Genomic DNA, 25,150 nt, shown 5'->3' with positions numbered 1-25,150 from the left:
CATATTCCCCCTTCCCAGCGGGTGTCGCTCTGGGCAGCCTCTGCGGCACCTCGCACTTAAACCCCATCGGCCATCGCCTGGACCGTACTCCGGTCTCGACTCTGCTCCTGACCGCCACCGATGCACACGAGGACCCTGGCGGAGAGCGTCTCACGCCACACAGAGTAGCGCGGATCTTCGCTCAGCGTAACGCACGGCAGCTGCCAGAGAGGGCTGTGGAGTCGGCTCTTCTCGCGGTGTTGTTGTTGGTTGTTTGGTTGTTTGACTTGCATCCCACTGGGATTTTTGCACACAGCGTTGGTGTACGGTGTTTTTTCTGCAACATTTTGCTGTCTTTTCTTGGATTTTCTGTTTGCACTCAGTCACATATTTACTTTAAGATGTTTTTTTGTTTATGTTTTTGTTTTTTGTTTGTTGCGGTTGCACCCGATTCAAGAGCCGAATGGCTCACAGGGCTATACCTAATAAATGAACTTGAACTTGAACTAGCGCAGCACGCTGATGCCTCCCCAGTCATCAGCCTTCTCCGAGCTCTCCGTTTACCACCCCGTGCCAATGGGAGAGCAGCTCCATCCGAAGCCATCACACCTGGCTGCCTTGCCTCATTGCTCCAGAGCAGATTGATTTGCTAAGCATGCAAAACTGAGCAATGGCGAGCAAGGCGGCGAGTCTGCCGTTCTGTGAGTGGGCATCCACTTCTCTGCAGGTGCACGTTGAACCAATCGTAGCTCATTCACGCCACAGGAATGCATAATATCTGAACTAAACCAAACTACAGGGTGTTTGAAAAAGATGGACCAAATTTCAAAGCAGAATATTTCACGATGGCAACATTTTACAATTACACAAAAAGTTACAATCGGTTTAATGAGTTATCAAGTTCTACTAACTATTATATAAATGTTATATGTGCACTCCATCTGCTGTACGGACATCGAGACGATAGGTGAATTCGTCCCAAACGCATCTCTTCTCACGTTTTCCTCTGAGGTGCATGGTCGCCCTGTGCTATTCCCCTTACATAAACAGCCTGTTTCCTCAAATTGTCAGTACCAATGGCAATGCTCTTTGACATTGGCGGATCAATGCCAAAACGCCGTTGAAACGCACGCTGCACCGCAATTACGAATTCAGTCTTGCTGAACTGCAGAACGCAAAACGCCCCTTGTGTTTCGGGGTCGCCATCTTGCGAATGACTGAGGCTAGGGGCTGTTTGTGCGCTGGGAGAGGCATCTAGCGGTCATCATTTGAAACTCTATGCCCCGCCCTCTCTATGCCCCGCCCTCGCTATGCCCCGCCCTCTCTATGCCCCGCCCTCTCTATGCCCCGCCCTTTCAAGTGGTAAGAGTTTCATTCATGGGCGGTTCGTGGTTGCAGAGATATAGCGATTTCAAATCGGGTCCATCGTTTTCAAGCAACCTGTAGTTTTTATTTTACCAGGCAATACCCACTGAGCTATGTAGCTCTCTTTCAGAAGCGACCTGGGCACAAATGACAGCTTAACGAAATGGTTTATCATAGTGTGGAACATTTCAGCAGCTGAACACTTTAAACGCATGTTGATGGAAAATAATTCGCGGACCCGGACAAAATTCCACGCCACCACGGAGACACGAAAATTCGAAATAACCAGCAGGCATCGGGGTGGGGATCGAAACCGCGGCCTCCTGCATACCAGGCGAGGTAGTTAACATCTCGCCACCGTGGCGCCCACTTTCTCTGTGTAACCGAGCTCGAGGTGTCGTTGCCACGAGTGGATGAGGTCCAGAGAACGCACTCGAGTTTCAGTTGAAAACAAAGACATTCGTAGTTGTTGTTGTTGTTGTTCCTGTTGGTGTGGAAAGGTGCCAGGGGGCGGGGGACACGGATGGCTGTGCCGTACTGATGAGTCCTAATGAGGACGGTCTACGGGTGGCTCTGTTCCACGGTTGCATTGTGGGTATGACCGCATTGTCAACTTATTCTTGAGCTGCTGGCCTATACAATAACATGGTGCGATATTCAGCTCTGTCGAGCTGGTGGTCTAGACAAGGATGAGAAAGTTGTATATGCAATGTGGTGACCACATGACACTTAATTCTAGATTTGAAGCTTTCGTGACTGCAATGATTCATATTCTTAGGTTTTTTTGGTAAAGTCACGTACATTAAAAAGCAAAATAAAATAAAAATCACGACGTTTCGGAGGCGGAAGCTGGTGTTGCCTCCGAAACGTCGTGATTTTTATTTTATTTTACTTTTTAATGTTTTTTACCTACGTGACTTCACATGACACTTGCATGCAAGGCGTCATGGGAGTCGTGCCATCCTGCTGTGTGTGAGCAGCACACATTTTGTGCGTTGTTAAAAATTTCAGTATACCCGCAAAAGATGTACGTATATTGAATTCACCTAATTGCTGTATTGCTTCATATGGACACCCACCATATTCCCATCTCACACCCACCATGGCCCCAGCTCACACCCACCATGCCCTCAACTCACACCCACCAATGCGCCCCAGCTCACATCCACAATGTCCCCATCTCACACTCACAATGCCCCAAACTCACACCCACCATGCCCCCAGCTCACACCCACCATGCCCCCAGCTCACACCCACCATGCCCCCAGCTCACACCCACCATGCCCCAAACTCACACCCACCATGCCCCCAGCTCACACCCACCATGCCCCAAACTCACACCCACCATGCCCCAAACTCACACCCACCATGCCCTCAACTCACACCCACCAATGCGCCCCAGCTCACACCCACAATGCCCCCAGCTCACACCCACCATGCCCCAAACTCACACCCACCATGCCCCAAACTCACACCCACCATGCCCCAAACTCACACCCACCATGCCCCCAGCTCACACCCACCATGCCCCCAGCTCACACCCACCATGCCCCCAGCTCACACCCACCATGCCCCAAACTCACACCCACCATGCCCCAAACTCACACCCACCGTGCCCTCAACTCACACGCACCAATGCGCCCCAGCTCACACCCACAATGCCCCCAGCTCACACCCACCATGCCCCAAACTCACACCCACCATGCCCCAAACTCACACCCACCATGCCCCAAACTCACACCCACCATGCCCCAAACTCACACCCACCATGCCCTCAACTCACACGCACCAATGCGCCCCAGCTCACACCCACAATACCCCCAGCTCACACCCACCATGCCCCAAACTCACACCCACCATGCCCCAAACTCACACCCACCATGCCCCAAACTCACACCCACCATTCCCCCAGCTCACACCCACCATGCCCTCAAATCACACCCACCAATGCGCCCCAGCTCACACCCACAATGCCCCCCAACCCAGACCCAACCAATCCTCCCGACTTCCGTCCCGGCGTCCTCCGGCTCACTTGGAGCAGCCCGCAATTTACGCAGTGCATAAACCACCGGGGCCTGAACGGCCGATGTTGGCAGACGCTCGATACCGAGACGCCGATAATTGCATCACGCACCGCGCGAGTCTTTTGGGGGGTAAATCACGAGCCGTGGAGCTTAATGCGTAAAGGCAGCAGCCTCTCCAGACCGCGTGAGTGATGGGGCAAGCGAACCCACGAGCACCGATACGAATGTGGCGTTCTCACTCTGCATATCACCACGCAGACGCCTGGGAAAGTACGTGAGCGTCGCTATTATCGGTGAAGATATTATTTCTAGATTTGAAGTTTTCGTGACTGCAAGGATTCATACTCTTAGTTTTTTTCGGTAAAGTCACGTAGGTAAAAAATAAAATGAAAATTAATAAAAATAGAAGAATAAAAAATCACGACGTTTCGGAGGCAACACAAGTCTCCGTCATCAGGATGGGACCGTCACAGCCAGATTTGCTGCTGATACAGACGGAGACTTGCGTTGCCTCCGAAACGTCGTGATTTTTTATTATTTTATTTTTATTAATTTTTATTTCATTTTTTACCTACGTGACTTTACCGAAAAAACTAAGAGTATGAAGATACTAATAATGATTCACTGGCCTCTGTCAACCCCATTATTGGGTGGAGGCTTTCTCGCACCGTGCACGGTGTTGGATGATAATTCGCTGCTCGCTGCGCGTCTCGTCGAACGTGGGGACGCCTCGGGCCTGCCCGCGTGCCACGTGCGCTCCCCTCGAGCTGGCGTTCGCCATGGTCTTGAGGTCAGAATCAGAATTTTTGTTTTTGTACGAGAGGATGCGTTCACAGGGCAACGCGTGAAACGTCGAGCCACGGCTCGTAACCTCTGTGCTCCAAAACCCCCCGCCCCCTGCTGTCTACCCCCCCCCCCCCACCACCACCACCCATACTCCGTCCAGCATGAATACAGGGGATTTAAATACTGTGTGAATAATGGTGCAACTTGGTAATTACTCTATTATGACGGTGGAGAAATGTGGGTGTGAGACCATTATTAGTAAGACATTCTTAAAAATGTGCAATGAAAAGGACCCTGTTATGCAAGCAGTGTTATTACTGCGTCACGAATGTGGTGAGTGCTCGTCATATGCGCTTAGCACAGCGCCAATTAATGCGTCCGGTCTAAAAGAAAAACATAAACTTGCCAATATTCCTGCAATTGCGAGGCATCAGATAACTAACTAAAATAAATGCACGTTTTTAACCTATTCTAAGTTTTGTTTTTAATATCGCCGCAGTGAATGCTAATCGAGGCGCCATTCGTGTCGTGCGGGTGTGCAATGCCCCCCCCCCCCCCCGTGAGAGTCTGCGCGGAAAACGGCTCGCTCCCCGCTGACAACATCCGCTCAGTGCGCGGCTTAATTAATACGACGGCGCGTCCATGTGGATAATTTCATTAAAGGTAGACTCAACCAATCCGACGGTAACACCCGGGCCGGTGTCAGGATGGAAGCGCGGATTTTTGCCGTCCTTTCTACGCATCAGTGCGCGCGCTCAACACTCCCCAACCGCTCCCACCTCCCTTGTGTCTGCCCAAGTTTGAAAACCCGGTGCAATTGAGTTCATGAATTCACGTGCCACTTCAATTTTGTTTTATTTGTCACATTACCGGCTCCCCAGTGTCACAACAGGAGGGGCTACGACAACATAGAAAACATTCTTCGGTGAAATAAAATTAAAAAAACCCTAGACAATGACAGACATTTTTGGTTGGTCAATCGCAATAATTTCCTGTAAAATGCTCGCCACCTTCGCAGCGCCCATTCGTGGCTTCATTCTGCCGTCGAGTATTTATCAACGACGCAAGACGACCGGTTTCGTATGTGGGCTGTGTGCGAGCGCGCCACATCGCTTGTTGTAATCGACATTTCTAGATCAATTCATGTATGCGTGTGCAGTAGTATTATTAAAGTCCACGTGTCAGCACGGCTGCGTAGAGTGTAGCGTGAATGTTCGTGGGTGGTGGTGCAGGCCCGCGCGCCCGTTAACCGCTCTCTTCTAATTTCCTGCGTGAGTTTTTCTTCCCGGCTGGGTGGAAGGTCACGGCGATGTCCGCTGGTTGGGATCTCGTCCTCGATCCTGGTTGATGAATATCGGACAATGCCCTCCACCCCTCGCCCCCCCCCCCCCCCCCGAGAAGCGCCTTTTGTGACGTGGCTGACATTTGCAGGAAATAAGAATCCGCTTGATGTATCGCCCCGCGCAAAGTGGGTTCGCTCTCCTCTTTTGGGGCTCATCCAGCACCCACGGCGGGCCCCCTTGGACAGGTGGGGTGACCCCATGATCCCGACGTGAAGCTCGCATGCGTTTCCCACATCCGCGTGTGGCACGGTTGCTGATGAAGAGAGGGCAGAGACGCTCTGCACGTTGCTGTGTATACACCTAAACGTTAACGCGACGCGTGTCCGTGACTCGCACTCACAGGTGCGAGTCACGTTAACGCGAGCGCACGGCAAACCCGAATTGACGACAGCACAATTCCAACCTGCTCACTGCCCTCGACTGCCTTAGTGTATATTCTTGGATTTTTTTTCGGTAAAGTCACGTAGGTAAAATTTTAAATTAAAATTAATAAAAGTAAAATAAAAATGAAATAAAAATCACGACGTTTCGGAGGCAACACAAGCTTACGTCTTCCACCTGAAGACGGAAGCTTGTGTTGCCTCCGAAACGTCGTGATTTTTATTTTATTTTTATTTTACTTTCATTAATTTATATTTTTTACCTACGTGACTTTACCGACAAAATCTAAGAATATGAATCCTTGCAGTCACGAAAGCTTCCAATCTAGAATGCCTTCGTGTATGTCCGTCCATCATTCTCCACTGCTGAGCGCGCTACGGGTGGAGTGCGGTTGACTGGTGGCGCAGCAGTTAGCGCGTCACGCTGTTGTTGCGCAATGAACCCGGCAATGTTGAGTTCGACTCCCGGCAATGGTTAACGTCAACGGAGCGTGCTATTTCGATCAGTCACCGGACCCCCACCCCCTTTATCCCTTTCACAAGCATGTGCTGATCAATTCAAGATTTGAAGCTTGCGTGACTGCAAGGATTCACACTCTTAGCTTTTTCGTGACTTTACCGAAAACTTTACCGAAAAAACCCAAGAGTATGTGCTGATCAGTTTGGTGAAATATGGTCACACTACTCCAGGAACCGAAACTGCACCGGAAACCTTCATGCGGCAGTGCATTGGTACAGTGGGGGCTGTGCATGCCCATGCACGTGTGACGTCACTTAAAGTCGGTGTGACTCAGAGACAGAAGGGAGGCTGAGTCATTCGGAACCGATCTCTTTCTCTGCCAGGTCACACTCGAGGTCGGTTGAACTTCTTTCGCGCCGTACGTAGCCAACCGTGCTAATCGGAGGCGCGGCAGAAGGGCAACAGACTAAACACAACAAAGCTATTTGCACGGAGTTAGTTTCCAATCTCGAATGTAAAGTGCATAGCCCCAGCGACTTCCTAATATCGGAAGGAGGAGCATTCCAGACGGCCGCATAAGCGCATCCGGAAGCACGCGATGCGGTCACCACCGTCTTTGTTCGATGGATGACCAAAAGCCGCCGCTGTTGCTGCGAGGATGTCGAGAGTTCGCGTGATGATGGGTTATGCTCATCGGCGAGGAAGGTGGTGAACCAAGCGGGGCACAGTCGGGTTTTTTACAATCGGGTTTAAATGTATTCTTATATTAAACCCGATCATCTGAGATTGGGAGAAATCCGGTGCTATTGGTTCTAATTGCAGAACCGCACTTCGCCAACTTCTCAACGATGGGCTTCATCCATTCCAAGCGAAGGAACTCACTGGCGCCCACGATTGTGGAGGAGAAGCTCGTGTCCATCAAGACCAACCTGCCCGCCGCATTCTACGACTACCCCGTGCCCGACGGGCCCCCCGCGTACGATAGCAGCACCGACGAGGAAGCAACCTAAGCCTTGGATCAGAGTTTCGTATTCATTAAACCGGGTTTTTATTCCCCAAAATCGGGTTTAATTGTATTAAAGAAAAAACCCGATGCCTGCCGCAGGAAAAATCTGTTTTTTTTTCCACGCATGTGGTGAACAGGTGTGACGTTCGCCCGGTGGCATCACTGCATTTCACCACATCACTTGCAGTAGGCCCGACCCTCGCGTGAGATCTCTGATGCTAAGCGGGGTTGAGTCTGGCATAGTGTTCCAGTTCGTGGCCACAATGAACAAACAGGTTGCCATCGGGCTGCGGTGCCGTGCAGTCGAGGGCGTTGCTGGAAAAAAAAATACATTGTTGTGTTGTACTGTACTCCTGTTTCTCTACGGAAGTGTTCTTCATTGCGAGGCCCGCGGGCACCTGGCCGCCCCTGGTGGCCTTTAGTGCGGCCCCTGAAGTGAGGCCCCCGACAACACACAACACGTGAACACACCACACACTCCCATCATCATCATCGTGCTGCTGTCAAACCCAACAATGGTTTCAAACGTGTGGCGGCCATCACCACTGATGATGTCGTATCGGCAAAAGTGTCCCTCCTCTGAGAATTACCAAAGAACACTGCACTACGTCTATGCTCCCCGCACTAATCAGCGGGATGTTAAAGCGTGATCCGAAAGACATCCCCGTCCCAACCGGCGCATGGATGCCGTCATCCCAGCAGTGGATTGACAAGGTGCTCTAAATGTGCGTTCGCGACAATTCCGACACGGCTGCCTTAAGTGTTCTCTGTGAGACGCGCAAAGTCACACAGGGGTGACCCACACTCCGCAGAGCGCACAGCGCATGGCGGGGACGGCCGTCCTGCGTGTTAGCCAATTTTCAGATGTGTGCGATAGGAGTATCGTATGCGAAAAGATTTGTCTCGCACAGCGAATTCCATTTGGGAGTCGTGGAGCTCAGGGTTGGAAAGTTCTGCCAGTTGCCTTCAATTCGACGCGACAGGACAGCGTGTCCGGCTAGAATCAACGCATCAAATGCCACGCAATAGAGCTTTCTTCTGCGTGTTTCTGGCCTAGGCTTGTGTGTGTCAAGATTTGTGTGTGTGTTTGTGTATCGCCGCGGTTCACAGCCAACACCAGTGACTAAACTATGAAGTTAAACATTTTTTTAGAGCCCACTGCGCTATACAAGTCTTTGTTTGGAAGCCACCTGGCCACAAATGTTAGCTCAACGAAGTGGCTTATCACGTGGACATTTAACGCAGCCAACTACTCTAAACGCGTGTTTCTAAAGCTGCAGGAAAAATAATTGGAGGACCCGGAGAAAACAAATTCGCACGACCACGGTAGAACATGCAAACTCTAAATACACAGCAGGCGTCAGGGTCGGGATCGAACCCACAATCTCCTGCATACCAGGCGAGGTAGCTAACATCTCACCAACCATGACAATTATCTGAACCGGTGCTTGGCTTCAGATTAGCACGATTTGCTACGTACGGTGCGAAAGAAGCTCAACATACATGCATACAAGTGAGTGCTTGGAGTGGAAAGATCACCACGAGAGACACAAAGGCAGCCCGGCCTGGTGCTGGCCACCCACACCCTCGTGTGCCGTGTGCTCGCTAAACAGCACTTGCCCGCGAGCCTGGTAAGGCTATACGGGGGGGGGTCTATGTCTGTGTCTTGTGTGTGTTCAAACGCAGGCTGCCGATCCCAGAGCAAATCCATGCAGAAACAGGTTCACGGTTTTAAGTATATTTTTTCGAGTGCTTTTACCATAAGGGGCCGTCCATAAATGACGTCACGCGATTTTGGACGATTTTTTACCCCCCCCCCCACCTCGTCACACGGCGTCACAAAAAGTCAGACCGCCCCACTCAAATATGACGTCACAAAGCTCTGCCCCTCCCCCCCCCCAAGAAAAATAAACATGCTTAAAATCGCTTTAAACTATTGTCATTGTAGTGCGTATTTATTGTGGCGTTGCACTCTGATGTTGTAGGAAAAAACATTTATTAAAAAGTGTATTTAATTAAGTAGAACGTGTTGGTGTTGTCTCTATTTATTTAAAGTTGCGCATTTTGATGTGACGTCACATTTCTCAACCCCTCCCCCTCGTCACAAATGTCTGACCCCCCCCCCCACTCCCCCAAGGTGCATGACGTCATTTATGGACGGCCCCTAATCTTGGAATAACAATACTAATGAAGCAACCACAATATGAGAAGAGTATTAAGATGAAAAGTGAATAAGAAGCGTGGTGTTTTGTTTAGTTTTGGTCACCAGGGGTAGACACGTGACACTCTCTGCCCTGGAGGGTCACATGGGCGACTTCTGGACTCAAGCAGTGCTGCCAATTCGCAGATGGAGACTCTAAATACAGACTCTCTCTCTCTCGTCTTGGGCAGAGAATAATCCCTGTCGACTTCATCCAAGTCTACAGAATCATCGAGAGATGTAACATTAATCTTGATTTGAAGCTTTCGTGACTGCAGGAATCCATACTCTGTGGTTGTTTCGGTAAAGTCACGTAGGTAGAAAATAAAATAAAATAAATCACGACGTTTCGGGCGCAACACAAGCGTCCGACATCAGGTGGGGAAACTTGTGTTGCTCCCGAAACGTCGTGATTTATTTTATTTTATACCTACGTGACTTTACCGAAAGAACCAAATAAGATGTACCATTCTTCCGTTGTTCGTCTCTACATGGGCATGGGCCACTTTGAACACGACCTTATACGAATACACATTTTGCAAGCCACGATCGAAAGTATGCCCTCTGTAGATGCGCCAGTCTTACAAAAAAATAATTACAAAACGCATTCCCCCACGACCTTTCCTTGCCGAGTTATGGGCGTTCGAACGCGCTAATACCACTGCTAAATTCAAAGCCCCGGAACGCTAACGTGCTAATGTGCATTACAAAGTTAAAATGGGTATCTGCTGGTGCCGGCCACGAGGATCAACCGCCAGCCTCGCAACGATATCCCTAGCAACGGTATCCCTAGCAACGACATCCCCAGCAACGGCATCCCCAGCAACGGCATTACTAGCAACGGCATCCCTAGCAACGGCATCTCTGGCAACGGAATCTCTAGCAACAGTATCCCTAGCAACGGCATCCCAAGCAACTGCATCCCTAGCAACGGCATCCCTAGCAACAGCATCCCTAGCAACGGCATACCTAGCAACGGCATCCCTAGCAACGGTATCCATAGCAACGGCATGGGCCTGCATGAAGTTTAGAAGAGGCTGATGGGAGGTCTGGGCGAAATCTTTGATTGAAAGAGGTAAAAAATCAAATATGAAGAAAGAGAGGATTGAGGTAAGAATGAGAACAAATTAGAGGCATGAATGATTGAATGAGAGAAATGCCTCAGAACTAAACAAAAAGTATACAATTCTGTTCATATGTACTGAGAAATTCTACAACTGGACCTTGAAGCGCTTGTGTGCATTGTAAAATGAAATGTTTCGCTATTTGCCAGAAAACAGCGTGTGCACGTGAAGAAATGAGTGAGTAAATGCGACAATAATAAGAGAGAAAGCATGAATGAATGAACGAGAGGAATGAGTAACTGAAATAATACGGGTCATGAGTAAATCAATGAGGCATGTGTGCAGTGGTGGGTGCAGCGGTGAGTGTAGCGATTAGTGTAGTGGTGAGTGTAGTGGTGAGTGTAGTGGTGAGTGTAGTGGTGAGTGTAGTGGTGAGTGTAGTGGTGGGTGCACCGGTGAGTGTAACGATCAGTGTAGTGGTGAGTGTAGTGGTGGGTGTAGTGGTAGTGGTGAGTGTAGCGGTGAGTGTAACGATGAGTGTAACGGTGAGTGTAGTGGTGAGTGTAGTGGTGAGTGGTGGTGAGTGTAACGATGAGTGTAACGGTGAGTGTAGTGGTGAGTGTAGTGGTGAGTGGTGGTGAGTGTAACGATGAGTGTAACGTGAGTGTAGTGGTGAGTGTAGTAGTGAGTGTAACGATGAGTGTAACGGTGAGTGTAGTGGTGAGTAGTGGTGAGTAGTGGTGAGTGTATTGGTGAGTAGTAGTGAGTAGTGGTGAGTGTAGTGGTGATTAGTTGTGAGTGTAGTGGTGAGTGTAATGGTGAGTAGTGGTGAGTGTAGTGGTGAGTAGTAGTGAGTGTAGTGGTGAGTAATGGTGAGTGTAGTGGTGAGTAGTGGTGAGTGTAGTGGTGAGAAGTGGTGAGTAGTAGTTTCCCTCGCTTATTCATTTTGACCACCGCAGCTTGCGGTCGCGCGCCATCCAGGGGAGGGCAGTGACTTCCTGGCGCTTGCGAATGTGCTCCGCGTGCCCGGAATGACGAACGGAAAAAAGCCTCTCCCGGTCTCGGCCGCCTCCCCCATTCGCAGCTCCGTCTCGCCCGTCCTGCAAACTCGCCCATCCTCTTATCCCAATCAATGCGCCCGAACGCAGCCATCGTTTCAGCCACTTGTCGCTTTTACGCACCACGTGGAGGAGGCGGACGGCGAGCGTGTGTGTCGTGTGCCGTGCTGGCCACCCACCCCTCGTGTGCCGTGCCGGTCTTTCATTAGTGCTGCTCGCTAACATCCCCTTGACAGACTCAACGGTCTGTTAAGGCTATGGGGGGCTAGGGGGGTGGTCTTTGTCTTAGTGCGGAGGCGTTTGCATAGCGAGTGAGCGCGCTGGGCTACGAACCCGGCGACTCGCGATCGATTCCCACTCACGGTCAGCAACACCAATGAAGATGATCTAAACCGGTCCTGGGTCTCCCCTAGGTCGACTCAGCCTTAAATGAGCACCGAGTGCGGTGTATAAACATCGCCGCGTCAAAAAAAGTGGTCGTGCTACAGAGAGGCTGCCCGCCCCGCCCCCAGCCCCACCATGTGAACGTGGAATTTCCAACGCCCGGCTCACATCACCTGCCACACACCACCTGTCTGTGCAAGACGCCGCTGTGCCCGTTGACTCGATCACTGCCTCCACTTTCCCCAGGGTCGGTGCTGCGGTTTCGACTCATCACGCGCCGCCGTTCACTTCCACCGAGCTACAACGTGCCGGCAAATCGCGTCTCGCTGTGTCGGCAAATTAACAAATTCGCCAATAGCGAAATGGGGCAGCACTAGGACACGCGCCAACCTGGTGAAGTGTAAACGCCACGCAGACATTGCGCGTCACGCTAAAAGGAGTCATCGTGAGTCGCTCTTTATCTGAGGTCACGGTCGCAATACATTTGATCGAATGCGAGTGACTGGCGGCAGGAAAAAACATCGCGGCAGTCGTCCCAATCTCTGTTTGTCGGCGGCCTACGACGGGACTGACCGCCAAGTATGTCCCGTGGATGCTGCACAAAGCGCACATGGCGTTGTGCTTCGCACGCAAATTGCCTGAGCGTTGAAACGAACCTTACGGCTGTTCTGCTTAGCTCTCACGATGACGACGGGCATTTTTAAATCCTTTATATTAAGTTCGCTTGCTTGCTTGCTTGCGTGCTTGCTTACGACCGTGCAAATCTTTCGGTCGTTTTTTAACCCACTTCCCGTGATCCAATCGAGCTGACATTTTCCACACAGACTCGTTGTGCGTGACAATTAATTTTCGTGAAAAAATTTTTTTTTCCAAAATTTTACACTGTTTAGGGAATTTTTTTAAAATATTTAATTACCAATTGCTTAATGCTGGCGGACAATCATCTGACCCATAGGTGGCAGCCATCTCAAGCCAGAGGACGAGAGGACTCTAGCCGCCACGCATATAAAGGATTTAGAGTGAAAAACTTTGTTTTTTACGGGTTAATTTTTTTTCTCGTCCATTTGACGGACTCGAATGAAGTAACCAGGACACGGGGACAGCCGCGTGGCGAGGCGGCTGTCTTAGGCAGCCGAGGAACAGCGATACAGACTCAGAGGAGACGAGCAAGCGCCCAGTTTTCACGCACACTTTATTCAACGGACGGACATACACGGCTGCACATACCGACACGCGGCAAGAGGGAAAGACAGAAAAAAGGTCGACAGGCAAGTTAATACATTTATATATATACGGAATATCACCACCGAAAGGCTGGGGGTAGTTGTTGTCCTGGAGGCATTGCAAACCACGCGAAGGAGAGCGATCGACATTCGTGCGCACGCGCCCCCCCCCCCACCAGCATCCGCAGCAGCAGCAGCAGCGTTTAATGCGTCGCCTTAACCACACACAGCGATCCCCACGCGGAAACGCGTTCCGCTTTGCCCGCCCCCTCCACCGCCACCACCGCCGCCGCCACGTGACAAAATAAACGGAGCCTACGAATGGCTGCTGCGAGCCGAGCATCGGGATCGCCGATCCCATCAGGCCCAGAGGGCAAGGCTTATCTCCCCCCACCCGCCCGCCCGCCCCACTCTCTCGAGACTGAGGCATCCACAACCGCCTCTGGTCTCTTCCCAGTTTGCCGGCTACCTCCTCGCCCGTCCACTCACCGCGCACCGTGAGCCCTGCGGTCGACCTCTCGCGGCACGCACGCGGTGGTTTTGGACTATTTTGCATCCTGACACGAGAAATGTGCACACCTGAATGTTGCTGCGATGTGCGCCCGCTTTTGTCTGCTACTCAACTCCGTTGCAACTCGGCCAGCGGCGCGCCGCGGTGGTTCGACACCCGTTTGGGGACAGGCTGGATTTACTTATCCGTGCCAATGCGCACATTAACAAAGGTGGACATTGAGGTGTATTTTTACACCATTGGAACCTCATTTGGCAGTAAAAAATATGATAATTGTTTTTTTACCCTTTTTATCAGAGTTATGTGTTTTGTTTGCATTATGACTGCAGGTATTGTGGTCTATGCAAACATAACTCCTTGTAAAAAAAGGTGTCAGTTTTGTTGCCAGATTAAAGGGTAAAAAAACAATGATCACCAGTATTTTTACCTTAAGCTGCTTCCACACGACCATGCACACTGCTGTGGGTGCATTTCATAGACATTAGGCGCAATGTCCAGCGCACGCACAATGATATCGCAGATGCGTCACAGTCAATGACCATATCACCGACTCAATCCGGTCACGTGACATCGCGCCAGAGGGAGGAGGGGTTGCTCGCAATCGGGAGCTTTGCGAGTTAAAATGCAGGCTGGGGGATCGACTCAGTCCATCATTCCTCCGATCAGCACTTCGTGAGGAGGTCTGCAGTGGTTGAACCTATGGGGAGACTCATCTCCGTCACAGGAATGTGACATTTTCACCACTGGCTCAGTGGTGGCCACGCGTAATGATCACCGCCGCAATGCACACTCGCGCAAGGAGAATCACTTTGACTTCTTAGCCTCCCTTCTGGAAACACAGATGCGCAATCGTCAAGGTGGCCGTGTAAATATTTGTTGACTTCGTAATGCGGTCAACTGTACAGGAACGACTATGGCAGGCGCTTTGGGCGGTTGCTGATTTATTATAGCAGATAACTCCAACTCAAACACTTTGTTGATATATAGACATTTGTCCGGATTGAGGGCTGTGGTTCAACCCGACTACCTTTTAATTTTTTAAACACACTATCGCAAGTGCAGAGTGTGAAGTTCATGTCGTGTGATATGCGTGACACACACCGCCTCTCCAGACTGAACTCGTTGCCAGCCATGTGACAATCCACCCACCCCACAACACACCAAATTGAGACGAATTGTCACGTGATGCAGTTCCATTCAGGGATACGGTCATTATTGTATCCGTAGTCTGTAGAATGTCTCATTTTGTCTCCGTTTTTAGAGCTGTGTTCGCCTCCTGTGGCCTGCATGTCGTCAATCATCGATTCTCACACTCGCGCCATTCCATGCCCGCATCGTGAGCACAAACAAAACAATCACTTGACTCCACGAATCGATGCATCGTTACGCGCCGCGCGTTCAACGCCACCGTCATGTCCAGACGCAGGAGAGAAGACAAATTTGGCAGACGCTGAAAGTAGCGGGCGGCGGGGAGAGGGGGGTGGGGGGAGAGGGGAGGGGGGTGGGAGGAAAGGGGAGGGGGGCGGGGGGAGAGGGGAGGGGGGCGGGGGAGAGGGGAGGGGGGCGCAGAGGGTGTTAAGGATCCGCTTCATTGTCAGCTCAAGTTGAGCGCGCCTTGCTTGGGGGGTGGAAAAACCCCACCGCGCTGGGCATTTTGGCAGCGAACAGGAGCCTCAGAAACGCGGCGTGAAGGCTTTTGTAAAGGGCCTAAAGCTCTAAACCCTCGAGCGGACATCATTCACGCACACGACACACTCGGTGCCTCGCCGCATTGTTTAAAAGCAGCAGAATTCGGCGCGCGGCACGCGGCGATCGATATTTATCTGAGCGGCTGCCTGGCGGGGAATCGTCGGGGGTTCTGCGCTCATCGCGCGGAACCTCCCCCCCCCCTCCTCACCCCCTCCACTGCCCGCTTCTTGTTTACCCGCAGAGTGAAGGGCACGACAATATCTATATTGCAAAAACAAAAATAACAAAAAAAAACGAACTCGTGGCACACAGCGGGGTACATCTCACTGCCCCTTCAACCTAGTGCAGGGGTCGGCGGCCCCGGGACTGGCATGCGGCTCTTCTTTAAGGACTGCTTTGTGGCGTTATTTATGAATGACTCACGATCTCATGTTAACCACAGAGTGCTTTGCGGCTTTTGAAATATTGAGTCTTTTTTTATTTGATCGAATTCGAAAAAATGTCTCTTCTTGTTCTTGTGTTTGCCGACTGCTGCCCGAGTGGGAAACTGGGATGGCCACTTTCAGTTAGATCACCGTAAGAGGTCACGTGACTTCCCATCAACACACGGTCTTCAACAGATGCCGTTTTCATTGGTTAAGACACACAATTCCCAACTCAGACGATGCACACCAATCGCCACATTTGTTTGTAGCAAACACCACGTTTGCCAATGACGAATTCCCTAAACAACGTCTAACATCGCAAGGCAACCAGACGTTTTACCAATGCATGCGTGCGTCCGTGCACTCGATCTGCACACAGTCTGCAACCTACTTACTCTCCTTCCGAGATGTCTGAGAAGTAGTTTTGCAAGAAAGTTGAGGTCGCCTCAAATGTAATTCCCTCCTCTTAACGCCCGGCGAGAAAGCCATTGAAATCCACTCGCAAGCTGTGATCGCACGCACGGTGATTTTTTTTTATATGTATACAAAGGAATTGGGTTTGTTGTTATTGTTGTTGCTTCAACTGTAGCGCCAAAAATCGCCTTTTGTGAACATAACACTCATCGCAAGACCCTCCACTAGCTCACGAGGCATGTGGCGGGGGGTGGGGGGGGGCACGGGAGCGAGAGGTCACGAATCACTTTTACAACAAAGGGCCCGGCTGACCCCGAGTGGTGACCTCGAATTGCTCGCAGAGACACGGACCCCCAGTGAAACTCGCCAACGTGTGACCTCAACGTGAGGTCAGTCGCAAGTGGGACGAAGTTGCCGTTGCCCGGATGCCACGCGTGGCTCTATTTAGCGCTAAGCACGGCACTGCTACTACTACTACTACAGTCTGCGCACTCGGGCTCCGAGGCTGTACAATGCAATCCAAATGGATACAACGCGGATCGAATGCAGCGCCGTCTCGACTATTGTAGGCGCTAAACCGGCAGAAATTGCTCCGGCAGCCGCCGTAAAACCTGACCACGGGGGGTCTCTGATGTTCTTTATTCATGTTTTTGGTTGTTGCGGTTGCACCCGAGTCAAGAGCCGCATGGCTCACAGGGCTATTCCTAATAAATGAAACTGAATGTGCCTGCCAACACGTAAGCAGTAGCAGCGCTCACGGCTGCACGCAGCGTTCTGCACGAAGGGCCCCCAGCCATCGTGAGGTGGACAGCTGAGGTCATGCACCTGGCCCTCTACTCCATTCGCATGACATCAACCGATCCAGTCAATCGGTGCTGAAGTTCGCGTGCTGACAGACAGAGACACGCGTTGGTCAGGTCGGTACTTCACACACGGTGCGAGGCCAGATCTGGGATCGAGAGCTCTGGATGGGCATGCTTACGATGTATTTTATGTATGTATTTCTCTTATATAGGGTTGCCACCTGTCCCGGTTTTCCCAGGGTCGTCGTCTTGTTGAGCTCGCTGTTCTGGGCAATCAGCGAGGCTTCCCAGCACGTTAAAAGTCCAGGTTGTTGTCCACTCGAGATCATGCATGAACATTTAATTCTCCCGTGTTTTGCATTGCAAAATATTCCTCTTCTTTTCATGATTTTTTGTTTGCCCAGGAGAGTCTGTTGTCATGAGGGTCCTGAAAAGGTTGTCCCAGTAGCCGGCGACGATTGATATTTGTTTCCCAATGAAATAATTGTTTTAAACTTGGCCAATTTGTATCATGTTGCCAACAACGCATGACCTCTACACTTTTCGAACAATCCAAACGGAAACGTTGAATATCCACTAGGAGCGGACAGTGGAACATATTTCATGATTATTACATCCGCAGTATTTTACATGGCACCCGTTAAGTCGAAACAGCGGGGCCACGTGTGTGGATTTATGTTCATTATACTGGTGGTGTGCCGTCGCAAACAGTAAATCGGCGCCAAGGTGGTGAGATGTTAACTACCTCGCCTGGTATACAGGAGGTGTGAGTTCGATCCCGACTGTGACGCCTGTATACTTGGAGTTTTCATGTTCTCCCAGTGATCGCGTGGATTTTTCTTCGGGCCCTCAGGTTTTTCCTTCCACATTTAGAAACAATATTTGTTTAGCGTGCTTGGCTGCTATATATTTCCACACGACGATAAGCCACTTCGTTGAGCAATCATTTGTGGCCAGGTCGCTTCTAGAAAATAGTTACATAGCTCAGTGGGCCTTACCTGGTAAACTACAAATATTTACTTTAAAAAAGTTGAGTACATTTTTTCGGCTGTGTTGTATGGAGGAGGGAGCACTTGATCTAACCCAGCAATCAAGAATGAGCATGTCACTGCCGCTGGGTTTTCATTGTATACCCTTAGAAGCGGCAGCCCTGCCTACCACCTGCCTACCACCTGTCTATGGGCCAGCAGATGACTACACGGGCCACGTGTGCGATGGGCTGGCACCGGCTCGCTGCGGCACTGGGGCGCAATTCACGCGGCGGGTGCGTGCAGAGTCATCTCAGCGGAGCCTCAAGCCGCCGCGATGACTCAACGAGCAAGGAGCTCCTGGCGTGGGTTGTCTGGTATCTAAGAAGTTGCGTTGAACGGTTGAGTACTATTCGTCCGTCTCGGACTAATCGAGGGGGCACAAACCGACTATCGAGACGCAGCGACAGCCGTGATGCCAATCGAGGTCAGTTCACAAAGCAAGGACGAAAAAAGTGTCGTGGATTTGCCTTAATTCGCTGAGCGGCGAGTGTATTTTCGGGAGAATAATTGCGAATTTGTATCCGCGCGGACTTGCGGTTGATGTTTTTTTGTTTGTTTGTTATTGTGTTGTTCAATAGCTGGGGACGCGATGGCGAACTGTGCCGTGTGCTTTGAGTTCGTCAGCCTTGGCACAGAAGTTGGGAAGCCTGGAGCGACGTTAGGGTGGAGGCACGGCACGGGGCCTCTTTACTAAATGAGGAGCTGACAAACGATGAGATGGGGGGGGGGGGGGGGGACCGGGCGTTGAGTTGTCAATTGAAGCTCATTATTAACACATTACCTCAAGGCAAATCACGTCGTAGCGCAGAGATTACGGTGCGCAAATTGTATCCAATTAGCCACCTGGTTTGAAACATTACATGAAGTTTGTTTAATTAAAAAAAAAATCTGCCCGGTGTTAGGCATATGGTAGTAATTGCCTGGGTCTTCTTCCTCTGCACACGCCCTACTCGTTACTGCGCAAGTGGCGAATGAATGACGGCGTGGAATTGTTCGCGAGATGGATTCTACATTTGTTCGACATGTTTTAGACGTCACACCGATATAACTCAGCACATCTCTCTCTCTCTCTCTCTGAGACCCACCTTAAAATAGAACCCGTATTAAGAATCGGGCACTCGACTTGGTAACCTTGGGCGGATTACGAGGGCTAACTTACGATTTGCCGCAGCTACAGCTTAAGGCGCAACCCTGCAATTGCCTGCCCGCGCCACTGCTGGTGTAAGGGCCTCCACTAGAGGGAGCTCTAGATAATATATTGTCGACTCGATAACGTTGACCAAGCTTCGTGGTTTTACTCCACCAGGTATGCAACCTGCCGATAGATGGCCAATACGTCACGGCAGCTCTAGAGGCGTGAGGAGGCCTTCATGCAGCAGTGTATCGATCATGGCTGATGATAATGATGATGAATAGGCACCAGGGTTGTATGCTGTTTTAAATTAAAGCATCGGCGTTAGGCACGTCATGAACTCAATCTCTACGCTATTCAAGGAATAGCCACAATTCGGGGGTCAATTAAGAATCGAATATTTTACAACGGTCTGTACCATTTGATTTCTATCGGATGTCTCGCTCGTTCCTTTGTTACCGTCGCTTCGTCCCGTGCTCTCTGTGTCGCCCCCCCCCCCCCACTGCCTCCGTCCATCGCTCCAAAACATGTCCGCGATTACTCCCCCCACGTAAATATACAAGTTGAGAGGATAATTTGTCGATTCGTTACGATCACTTCACTTGCAATTGCATATAAGTGCTCCAGGCACCCTATATATGTTAAACGTCTCTGTAGCTTCGTGTTGTACTTTGTGCCGTGTTCCGTCTGAAGGCAATTCTTCCCCAGCAGATTTACGTTGCAGGGAATTATATTTTTTGAACATTTTCTATTCCACCTCGTGCGATAGATGCAGTTGCTTCTGTACTGATTTTTTAAAATGTATTTAAACTTTGTTCGAGTTGGTGAGCCAGACTCTATCCTGGTCTCTTGGCTTCATGACAACCAACTCAACTGGCCCTGTTCGTTCCAGCGAGTCATTCATTCCGACCGTTACCCCAATGGAACCACGTTGGACGCAACTTGAACTGTAATGAATCCACCCTTGCATGCGTGATTGTGATCATGTATTGTTGTATTATTAATTGTATACGCGCTCTTGCACCACTGCCAACGCAGCAGCAGAACCACCAAATTAATTCGTTTGATTTTGGAGCAAGAAAAATCATCATTACGCGTGCACATGTAGAAGAATACTGTGTGTGTGTGTGGGGTGGGGAGTGGCAGTGTTCCGTGCGTCTTGGCTACATGAGGGGGGGGGGGCAGCCATCGCCACTGCGTTGTTTCTCTCCGCTTTTTCGGGCTAGGCCAATCGGAATGCACCACTCATGCGTGAACGGGGCTTGTTTTTTTTTTAAAGCCGCATTAAAAGCTAGCCAGTCGCGACTCCGCACCGCGGCACCGCGAGTCCGAGACCCTGCAGTCGCGGCAGGATGGTTAGTTAACAAACCCCGAGCTCTGAGAATTACATCAAATAAAAAATAAACCTTCCACGCGTTAATTAACGTTGTCGGGTCTAAGCCAAACGTGCAATCAAGGTGACATGTCGCGGGCCAATTTAAAGTCTGCCAAGGGTCTCTCTCTAAAAAAAAAACCTGCCCTGGCATTCATAGCGGAATTATTTATAGCGCCGCGATCACCTCGTGATACAGCCGCGCGCGCAGAGAGAGAGAGAGCTCGAAAGAACGAAACATCCCTCTTACTTGGCAAGGGGACATGAACAAGAGGTCACAAAGTGTCATTTCCAATAACCTGGAACAGAGCGCTCATCACACTCACCCCGCGTGTGTTGTTGTTGTTGTTGCTGTTGCTGTTACCGCTGTTGTTGTTGTTGCTGCTGCTACTTTCTCGCACCGATAGAAAGTAGCAGAATAACAAACACGTGCTCGCCGCCCGCCCTCAGGGCATCTGCAGGCAGAACTGGTCTTGCTCCATGGGCTTCTTCACCCAGTCACCCAGGCCGGCTCTGCGCAGCCCGCGGAACAGCTGCTGCTTGGCCGCCTGGTAGTCGCGCGCAGCTTGCTTCGCCTCGGCGTAGGTGCCCGGTGGGGTGGCCTCCGGGTGCCCACGGTAGGCTGAAGGGGCCACGCGGACGTTGAGCTGTAGAGGAGGAGGGGGCGGTGGTGGAGGGGGGGGGGGGGGACACACCGGTGGTGAGTGCCGCGTCACCGCAGCCGAACGCGGATTATTTTGTTTTCTTGAACCAGGTGATGGATCAAGAGGCGAGGAGAGTGTGCCTCATCTGTCAAGGGTGACGTGGAAGGGTGGACGGGGTGGGGGTGGGGGGGGCGAACCCAGGACCGGTATCACTCGCCAATGATGTTGACCCGTGGCTAAGAATCGGACCAGGCTGCTGAAACTCCGCTGGGGTTACTGTATGTAAGTTGAGCGTCGTACGTAGCCGACCGCGCTAATCGGATGTGTGGGGGAAGGACAACGAACTAAACGCACAAAGCAGTTCTTCAGAAATGTGTTTGTCAATCTAGATGATTTACAACTGCACAGCCCCGGTGGCTTCCTAATATCGGAAGGAAGAGCGTTCCAGACGGCCGCTGAAGCGCATCCGAAAGCGCGCGATGCGGTGACCGCCTTTGTTCGATGGCCAGCCGGAAGCGGCCTCCGCTGCGTGGGTGACCGCAGTTCGCGTGATGATTCATCCTCCTTGACGAGATCGGCAATCGTGAGTGGCCCTCGTTCAGAAAATGGCACACGTGGAGCTCGAGGCAATGGTTGGTGCATCGCGACCAGATTCCACCGATCGAGAGAAGCTTCATACGAGTAACCGGTGGTGGCTTTGTCCGCTTTCTATCGGCTTTAGCATCACACTAAAAGGGGGAGAGGGGCACGAAGTGATTGGTTCACTGCTGCATCTGTATGCGACCTGGAGCCATGGAGAACTGGAGGATTGTACCACCACTCTCTGAAAACAATCAGCCTCAGCGCCGAATAACTCTTCATTTTAGGATGTCCCTGTCGTAAGCAAAGGGACTCGACTCGATTTGCACCCAAAAGTCCAGCCATGTCCGTCGCTCTCTACGCAACCGAGTACCCATCGCACGGCAAACAGCGCAGTACATTTGCCAATGTGATTCGTCACGTTCATGCTCACGAACGCTACTGGGGTGGTCCCTCCAAGCGCGATTCGTGGTGACGTCGCCTCTATCCCCCATGCACCCCTTCCACGCAGACCGTTGGGTTGCCGTGCAAGTGTTGGGGAAGGTTTCTTTTGTTACCCTACAGGAAAGCCTCGCCGAATCTTAATACTTAAAACTTTCAGAAGGGACTTGCCAATTTTTGTTGCTGTTTTTTTGTGTTTAGTTTGTTAGACTTCACCCCCGCACCCCCCGCACCTCTGATTATCACGCTTGGCTACGAACGGTGGTGCGAAAGAAGTTCAACACGCACACACACACACGCGCGTATGCGTTGCTGCTGTGTGTAACCCCGATTGTGTAGTGCGCAGGGAATATTGCAGCAGTGAGACGCTTGGCCCACGCCATTGCTACACCTGGTGAACAGGTGTGTAGTCTACACCAGTTGTAGACTACACCAGGTGAGTGGTCTACAACACGACTACGAGATAAGGGGCCGTCTATAAATGACGTCACGCGATTTTGGACGATTTTTTACCCCCCCCCCCACACCCTCGTCACACGGCGTCAGACCCCTCCTCAAATATGACGTCACAAAGCTCTGCCCCTCCCCCCCCCAAAAAAACATGCTGCAAATCGCTTTAAACTATTGTCATTGTAGCGTATTTAATGTGGCGCTGCACTCTGATATTGTAGGAGAAAACATTTATTAAAAAGTATATTTCATTCAGTAAAACGTGTTGTCTATATTTATTTAAAGTTGCGCATTTTGATGTGACGTCACATTTCTCAACACCCCCCCTCCTCCCCTCGTCACACATCGTCACAAATGTCTGAGCCCCCCCCCCCCACCCTAGGTGCGTGACGTCATTTATGGACGGCCCATAACCTAGCAGCGCCTTCAGAGCAGCGAGGGGGTTAAAATCGCACTGCAGGCTGAACGCGCTGCCATCATAGTCATGCCAGGGCCGATTAGCAACGGGCCCGACGCTATTTGTTCCCCACAATAATAGCCCCGTAAACATGCAAACATTGAGCCAACATTGGCACGTGGTTGGAATCGTTGGACCAACGTTGGCCCAACGCTCCATGTTGACTGGGAGACTAATTGTGCTATTTGGATCATAATATATGCCTCGTACATTGAGACGCGTTGTCTTAATCCTGGTCCAGACTCTGTATACGTAAACGCGTACTGTGTATGGTTGTATATTGCCAAGTGTTTTGTCGTCACGTGTAAATGCGTGTTTGCGGTGTGTGGCACGTGGCTGCCTGGACAAACGATGGTTTCCATTTCGATGTAAAGCTGTCGTTACTGCAGGGATTCATCTTCTTGGTTCTTTCGGTAAAGTCACGTAGGAGGGAAGTAGCAAGTGTAGCTCCCTTTGATGCTGTTAATCCTGCATAATGCACATGCATATGTAGTACTAATTACATTCCTGCATTTCCCATAAATATGCTAAATTCCACTTGATATGCAAATTCCTTTGTCTATGCGCCCAGATTATATGTATGCTCCAAGCTCGTGTGCTGTTTCATTCAGACTCTGTCGCCTCGACGGACCTGGTTTTCACCTGAAGACGGCTGCTTGCGTTGTGGCCGAAACGTCGTGAGAATTATTTTATTGTGTTTTATTTTTATTCTTTTATTACTTCCCTTCTACGTGACTTTACCGAAAGAACCAAGAAGATGATGGTTTCCATGTTACGGGATTCTCCCGGTTGAATATTTGTGGATTAAAAAAAAAAAACACTCAAATCTTCAATTCGAAGATCGCACAGCGATCGGGGTAAGATGACCGCGTGTTCAAGGACGCCCCGCGGAAGCGGACATTACAGATCGACTTCCGAGGTCCCTTCGACTCTGCCTCGTATCCGCACTCGATGATGCGCCTCCTCACGCGGACAAAATTCCATCTTTGGGGCTGACGACGCCACGAGAAAAACCCCGACGAGAGATGAACAGCATGAACCGCGGAGTGGATACCGAGAGGAGGCGAACGAAGGAGAGAAGCAAACAGCGGAGGAGGTGGTCGCAGTGAGATGAAATCAAGTAATTGTTCAGAGGACAAGGCTGAACACGAGCAACTGGGGAGAGGAAGTAATGGAAAAGAATGAGGGGGAGGCGTTTGCCGAGCAGTACGATGTTACCGGCTGACGAGCACAAACAAGCAACATCACGTGCATCGAATCCTGCAGTCGATGGGTTTTGTGGACCCCACAGTTTCGGTGCAGCTTTTGTTTTTAAGCGGGCAGCGTGGGAGGAGGAGGGGGGAGGGGGAGGGTGGAGGAGGACAGGGCGCACTCGGAAGCTCATGAATTTCAGATTCGCGTCCACTCCCATATTCTGCATGGTTCTGTGGTCAGTAATTGTGAAAACAGCCGACATCAACTCAGCCTGCTCATGTGTGCCGCCAGCAAATGGAACTGTGCCCGGACGGTAGGCCGTGCTGTGCCCGAGTTGCGGTACAAACTTACCGCACGTTTGAGTTTAGCAAAAAATTACTCGGGGGAAAAATGCGGAATACAAATTCTGCAAGGCCACCCCGAACCCGGCACCCGCCACCATCCATCCCACTACACCACACCTAGCACCACGTGACCTGCACACCACAGTAAGTGGGGCATTGGGTAAGGCACGTGACGGTTCGAAGGGACGATGGCTTCTGGTCGACACTAACAAGGGAGTGGCAGTCAAAGGACGGAACGCGCCCGAGAGGACGTCCTACCGTGCAGACGGAGCGATTTAATCAGCTCGCGTGCGAGGGGCGAGGTGGATTTTTAATCTCGGGTCATTGAGAGATGGCGACTTGGGGAGGCGTTCGTCCGGCAGCGGATAACGACGATGACGGTACCACCATCA

At 51.0% G+C, this 25,150-nt stretch overlaps 1 protein-coding gene across 3 annotated transcripts in view; it reads right to left on the bottom strand.

The window, feature by feature from the left end:
- Positions 1-13,239: 13,239 nt before the first annotated feature.
- LOC144955399 (double-stranded RNA-specific editase 1-like) overlaps positions 13,240-25,150 on the bottom strand; it is a 235,329-nt gene continuing 223,418 nt past the window's right edge. Inside the window, exons 10-11 of one of the 3 annotated variants that reach the window (XR_013641699.1) lie at positions 21,014-21,296; positions 13,240-15,233 (exon numbers count right to left, since the gene is read on the bottom strand). Coding sequence is in view for 2 of the 3 variants with exons in the window: in XM_078885652.1 (XP_078741778.1) it covers positions 21,096-21,296 (201 nt within the window). In the remaining variant the exon portion in view is untranslated. Of the gene's footprint in view, positions 15,234-15,310; positions 21,297-25,150 lie in introns of those variants that run through there. The other 2 variants (XM_078885652.1, XM_078885737.1) reach the window with 2 other exon arrangements.

This window comes from Lampetra fluviatilis, chromosome 1 (genome assembly GCF_964198595.1).
Source record: "Lampetra fluviatilis chromosome 1, kcLamFluv1.1, whole genome shotgun sequence".
NCBI lineage: Eukaryota > Metazoa > Chordata > Hyperoartia > Petromyzontiformes > Petromyzontidae > Lampetra > Lampetra fluviatilis.
This window is presented reverse-complemented; position numbering and strand designations above follow the sequence as displayed.